Source organism: Eptatretus burgeri, unplaced genomic scaffold, assembly GCF_056783735.1.
Source record: "Eptatretus burgeri isolate ZD-2024b unplaced genomic scaffold, Ebu_testis_v1 Ebu_testis_scaffold_3173, whole genome shotgun sequence".
In the NCBI taxonomy this organism is placed as follows: Eukaryota; Metazoa; Chordata; class Myxini; order Myxiniformes; family Myxinidae; genus Eptatretus; species Eptatretus burgeri.
The window spans coordinates 143455-150000 of record NW_028225121.1 but is presented as its reverse complement, the minus strand read 5'-3'; the positions used below and the strand labels follow the sequence as shown (position 1 = coordinate 150000).

At 44.4% G+C, this 6546-nt stretch overlaps 1 protein-coding gene across 2 annotated transcripts in view; it reads right to left on the bottom strand.

The window, feature by feature from the left end:
- The window catches only part of LOC147006454 (MAP/microtubule affinity-regulating kinase 4-like), a 74166-nt gene extending 68074 nt beyond the window's left edge, over nucleotides 1–6092 (bottom strand). The window contains exons 1-4 of one of the 2 annotated variants that reach the window (XM_085868764.1): nucleotides 5957–6092; nucleotides 1963–2025; nucleotides 1257–1340; nucleotides 1059–1110 (exon numbers count right to left, since the gene is read on the bottom strand). In XM_085868764.1, the coding sequence (XP_085724890.1) occupies nucleotides 1059–1110; nucleotides 1257–1340; nucleotides 1963–2025; nucleotides 5957–6036 (279 nt within the window). In that variant the 5' untranslated portion in view covers nucleotides 6037–6092. The remainder of the gene's footprint in view (nucleotides 1–1058; nucleotides 1111–1256; nucleotides 1341–1962; nucleotides 2026–5956) is intronic. The other variant, XM_085868765.1, reaches the window with a different exon arrangement.
- Nucleotides 6093–6546: the final 454 nt, after the last annotated feature.

The window sequence follows — 6546 nt, the reverse complement described above, 5'->3', positions numbered from 1 at the left end:
TTATTAATTTTAAAGTGATTCTTCACCATTGAGAGATAGTGCCAAAAACGATATGTCACAAGATATTTCAAAAAGGCATTGGGTCCAATATGTTCTTGTAGATCAGGCATTGCGTGGCATAGGTTAGCGTTGCACTGAGTCCTCCTCCATCGTGCAAACTCCTTCCTCGGCCCACCTGAGCTCCAGACCACATACAAAGCTTTCGCCCGCAGCCTCATGGAGTACTGCTCTCCCCTCTGGGCTGGTGCTCCTGCCTCCCTCCTTTCTCGGCTTCACGCTGTGGAAACCAAGGCATTTCGGATCATTGGCATCTCCTGCGATGAGGCCGAGTCTGTGGGCCTCTCACTCTCTCACCGCAGGTCGGTAGGTGGTCTCTCTGTCTTCTACCACCTCCTCTCCAGTCTCGCACCATACCCCCACCCCCACCCCATTGTGTCTGCGATTTGTCCCCACCATATTTACGCAGGGCGCTCAAGGTCCACCAACAACCCCCTTCTGGTAAAACGACCAAGATAGAGAATCACTGCTCGCCTCCATTCTTTCATCCCTCTTTTTTCCACCCTTTGTGATAAACTCCCACACTCTCTTCAATCCCATTCTTCCCTCCAGGTCTTCAAAACAGCTGTTCACCACCATCGCTGGTCGTCCCCCATCCAAATCCTCGATCTTTCCTACCCCCATCAATCCACTCCAAACCCACCTCCTTCAAATTCCCTGCTTTCCTTCATGAAAGTCCCTGTAATGTACATCTTGTATACACCGTGTTCCCCGCCCCATCCCTCTCCCTTCCACAGATCTCCTGTCTCTCTTCCCCCACTGTTTTGTCCTTTCCACTCCCGCCCTTCTTGTCACATGTGTCCCTTGCTGTGCGTTGTGTTAGCTCTTATACGAGCGTCGACAAGGTTTCCAAAAAAAAAATGCATGGCTGAGAAATGGATGAGAATGTGTTCAATTCTGGGTTATTTTCCAACTGAAATGGCCGCCAGTCTACCAGTCGGCCATCTTTCATCACATCACAACACAAAGTGAGGTGCACGTATACATCATCCAGTACATACTGTGTTTGTGCCAAGTTTGAACAAAATCGGTCCATACATGACCGAGGTATGGCTGCACACGGATGGATACACAGAAAGACCCAATCCGTCATCCCCTGTTTCGGACCAAGTCCAACGGGGATTATAAAAAAAAGTTAACAGAGAACTTGGTGGTAAAATGTTTGTTGTTTTTTTCTGGAATGAAGAATGTGATAATACCTTCCGGGAAGACGTGGGAAGCATGTTTGCAACCCGTGCCCACGAAGACCAGAAAAATCCTCTTGGGTCCTCAAGGACGGGATTCTGTGTGAGAGAAACAACAACAGCAACAATCAAAAATTACTTATTTCACTGAAATGATGAAGATTACAGAAGTCAGAGGGGGAAGTGAGTGGACCAGTGTAAATCTGTATCGATTTCTACTTGAAAAATTGTGAGTGAGCCCACAATGATTTCTCACGTACACTCATCTTCCCGTGTTGAAAAATGTAAATAAGAATGGAAAGTACAAGTTGTTGAAGTGAGAGAACATGCAGCCTTGGTGAACACATGGTTTTCCTATTTCCTTAGCAGAGGAACACGAACACACTTACATTTTCCTATAAACAAGGGTTATAATAGGGGGAGCTATCTTGTTTGTTCAGTGGGGTCACATGGAGCGATGGAACACACGCTCACACAACGGATGAATACAGACTCGGAGAGGCTGGGGAGAGAAGTGGGAGTCGTGTTGGCACCAAAGCATGACTTGGGGTATGAAGATCTGGCCATAGCTGAGTGTTGCAAATGGTGTCAGTGGTCTCGAAAAGACAAGCTGTCCTCTCGGAGTTATCCAGAGGTGACGTCCACCACCAAATATATTGTGTATAAAACTTTTACCCCAAGTTATCAAAAAATGTACTGAGTGGAAACCATAACATCATACCTTTGAGGAGGGAAGGAGGTCGAGCAATCTTTCAAAGAGCCGCTCCGAAAAACTTTGAGGCTTCTGCATGACAAGAATAAAAAAAACATCATGTATCAGTGAAATTGGATTTCCTGAATTGTCTGTGACCGCCGATGGTAGAGTACCACATGGAATTATATAATGACAACTTGGGTCACCCGATGAACATCGGGTTATGTCGAGTATTATTTCGTGCATCCAACCAGACCATTGATCAAATGGATGTGCAAGTCTATCTCTACTTCTGTGCGTCCGTCCATCCGTCCATCAGTCAACATTTTGGTTTCGGGGTTGTAACTCGACAACTCCTTATCCGATTGACGTCAAATTTAACATGGTGGTAGACCATGACATGACCTTGATTCCTTTCAACATCGGTATCCGGGTTGGCAATGGAATTATCACCCCCATGTTTATTCTATCATACAATTTGAAGAAAAAAAGTATTTTTATTTCATGCCGCCAAATAGAAGGGCAACACTTTAAACACCTTCAACAGGAAAAAAAAATCCTCACTTTACTGTCATGCGAAGGAAAGCACATTTTGAACACCATCTGAAATGAAGAAATCACTGCATTACATCACTAGTCGGGGCACTCAGTGCAGCGCAAACCTCCGCCATGCAATGCCTGATCTACGACAACATATCGGGCCCAATGCCTTTTTGAAATATTTTGCTCAGCTTAAAGCCATGGAAACAAAGGCCTTCAAGATGAATGGAATCTCTCTCGATGAAGCGGAGTATTCGAGGTGTGTTCAAAAAGTATCCAACCTTAATTTTTGGTGCAGAAACAAATGAAGCTCAGGAGGCGTGGTTTGGTGCACGTATGTAGGCGATCTTCATCCGTATGCGTGAATATTTTCCCGCATGCAGAAGCTGTCAGTCGCCGACAGACCGCCGATGAGTGAGGAAGTGTAAGTGAGCACCGTCGGATTTTCGTTTTTGATAAAATGATGGAAAAACTTGAACAACGCTACTGCATCAATTTTTGTGTAAAGCTTGGCGATTCCCAAGTGGAAACGATCCGCAAGATTCAACAGGCCTTCGGGAACGAAGCAATGGGCACCACACAGATAAAAGAGTGGTACAACCGCTTCAAAGATGGTCGCACATCAGTGCAAAGTGAAGGACGTTCTGGTAGGCCCTCAACATCCCGAAATGAGATCATCATTGACCAAGTGAGGACCCTGCTGATGCAGGATCGTCGAATCACGATCAGAGAACTTGCAGACGAGGCGGGCTTCAGCATTGCATCCGTTCATTCCATTGTGACTGAAGATTTGGGCTTAAGGAGAATCTCAGCGAAGTTCGTGCCAAACCTGCTAACGATCGAGCAGAAGCAACTCCGTTTGGAGATCGCACAGGACATGCTGGAGACTGTGAACAGCGATCCCAACTTCTTCAACACAGTGATCACTGGCGATGAGACCACAGTGATCCGTCATTTTGTCAAAACGAAAATCCGACGGCGCTCATTTCCGCTTCCTCACTCATCGGCGGTCTGTCGGAGACTGACAGCTTCTGCAGGTGGGAAAATATTCACGCATACGGATTAGGATCGCCGACATACGTGCACCAAACCACGGCTCCCAAGCTTCATTTGTTTATGCACGAAAAATTAAGGTTGGATACTTTTTGAACACACCTCGTATGGGCCTATCTCCTCACCATCGCAGACAGGTGTCGGCCTGCTATGAAGTGTGGACATGCTGGGGTATCTGCTGTCGTGGGTGGTATGTTCATATATACGTCCTGGTGTACAGTTTCAGGAGTGAAGCAATGCACTGAAATCAATGAGAAAATCACATAAAATGTGATAGCAGACACGAGGATGATTCTCCCTGCGTGCAGTCTCTCCCAGGGTAATGGCCGCCCAATTATCCGCTGTGATGATGCTGATGTCCTGGTCCTTCTCGTGCACCACCAAAGCAGAGGACAGCTAACTCACCAAGTATTCATGTATGCTGGACATTCTGGCAAGGAGCGGAACATCCCAGTTCATGAAATTGTGGACCAGCTTAGTCCGACAGTTTGTGGTAGCCTCCTTGCTGCTCACGCCTTGAGAGGATGTGATACCATGTGTTCAATGAACAGGATCGGCAAGAAGACTGCCGACTCCAAACTTGTCAAAAACATTGACAGTCTCACAGATTTGACAACCTTTCATGGGAATGATGGGAACGTTGCACAGGTGTTTGAATTGTTGGTGTACGGAAAGAAGGGAAAAGATGTCCAAACTCTAAATGAGATGCGCTACCTCATGGCAACAACGATGGACAAAGAAGCTTCAATGCTTACGCCCACGGAAGACGCGTTCAAACAGCACATCCTCTGTGCTAAGTACCAGACTAGGATCTGGTGGAACAGTCATATTGTGAACCAGGAGGAAACTCAACCAATTGGTCATGGTTGGAGTGCTTGTGATGATGGAGGCATCACACCGACCATGTTCTCAAAGCCACCGGCTTCAGTCAAGGTGCGAGACCTCACTCACTTGTACTGCAAAGATAAGGACTGCTCCAATGGAAGGAAGTGTCCTTGTCAGCTTGCTGGACTTCATTGTATTGATGCCTGTTTTTGCAGAAAGTATCAAAATCAAAATAACACCAGCAGGACAGGATAAAATGAGATTGACACGTCGACACAAGGGCCAATTTTAGGCACTTTCGCAAACCAGGAGTAACATGCCACACTGTATCAATTTTGCCTCTCTCAATGTCAGTTTTGCATCACTGGGGTATGCAGGAAAAGGAATAGAAGTTGGACTGACACTGATACAATATCTGTTAGGGGTAGGATTTGGGACGATCTGTCCGACGCGACCAAAAGTCAGGAACTTTTCAGTTTTGATGGGTTTTTTTTTAACCCTCAACCCTTGGATTTGCTCGAAAACCCGTTGAATGTGTTGGCTAGAATCTTTTACACCAAATAAATTAAAATAAAGAACTTTCGTTGAATTTAACTTGGCTCACTTCAATGTATGTGGTGATAATTGAAAATGGCAATTTTTCATGGATGTCCACAAGGACGGGGTTAATTTGGCATGTTGAACACAGTTGCTGCAACTACAACATCATTTTCTAAAAACTAGACATCCAGAGGAATAAAATTATTCCAGTTTTAGCTGGTTCTACCTCCAGTTGTGGTTGACCTAATTTTCCTGGGCTGGACCGCAACTCTAATAAAGCAGTCACTTGATAGTTATATTGGTTATTTTAACTTCCTAAATTCCGTGTTGATAGATCTGAGTTGCGATTGTGCAGATAGAAATCCCAAACATCATTTTTCTCATTCGACATTCTTTATGAGAAACCATCTGCGCATATTTTCCTAACATCTGAACAATTTATCCTCACAGCCACCACAACCATTTAACAACCACTTCATGAATGCACGTAACAAAAGATTGCATCAAACCCGGAGGTTCATGAGCCAATTTTCTTCAGGGGTGCTTCAAAAACTACTTCAAACATGGATAATTTGGCAATGTATACGTGTTGTGTTAATTGTGTCCATCAATGTTATTTCATTGTTCTCTCTTACTGTAAATACTTTTCATTGTTGCCACGAAAAGCAATTTCCTTCAGAAACTGTCCTGAATTATTCTGTCCATTCTGATGGTGGTGAAAGACTGCTGAGGCTTTTGGTGAGTTTTGATTTGTTATCAAAGTTCAATCGCAGATGCGGTAACGTGACATTGGTTTTGCTCGGCAGACTGACTAAGGTCTGTTCGGTAACCTCCGGCATCGTTCCATTTTTGCCGCGCTTCACCTCACCGACAAGGTAAACCGACTTTGAGGACAAAGATCCGGCCAGAGTTGAGAGTTGCAAACGGTGTCTGTGGTCGTTTAAAGACAAACCGTCCTCGAGGAGTTATCCAGAGGCGATGTCCACCACAATATATATTATGCACACAACTTTTACCTCCATATTTTGAAAAAATGTACCGAGTTTAAGCCACAACATCATACCTTTGAGAAGGGGAGGAGGTTGAGAAATCTTTGGCACACCCTTTGAGAAAAACTTTGATGCTTCTGCATGACAAAGACATAAAAATATCATGTATCAGTCAAATTGGATTTCCCGAAATGTCTGTGACGGCCGAGGAAACATATCCACAAGGAAACATCTATGACAAAGTGGATCACCCGATAAACATCGGGTGATGGAGACTTTTATTGGGTGCATCCAACCAGACCATTGATGAGATTGATGTGTTGGTCGATCATTACTTTCGTCCATCCCTCCATCCATCTCTCAGTCAACATTTTAGTTTACAGGACGGAACTTGACAACTCCGAGTCCAATTGACTTCAACATTAACATGGTGGTACACCATGACAAGACTTTGATTCCTTTCAAAATCGGTATCAGGGTTGTGCAATGGAATTATCGCCCACGCGAATATTCTACAATACAATTTGAAGAAAAAAAAGTATTTTTGATGTATTACTGCCAAATGGAAGGGAAACAAACTTTAAACACAATGAAAGTGAAAAAAAATCCTCACTTTACTAATGTGAGAAGGAAAGTACATTTCAAACACCATCTCAAGTGAACA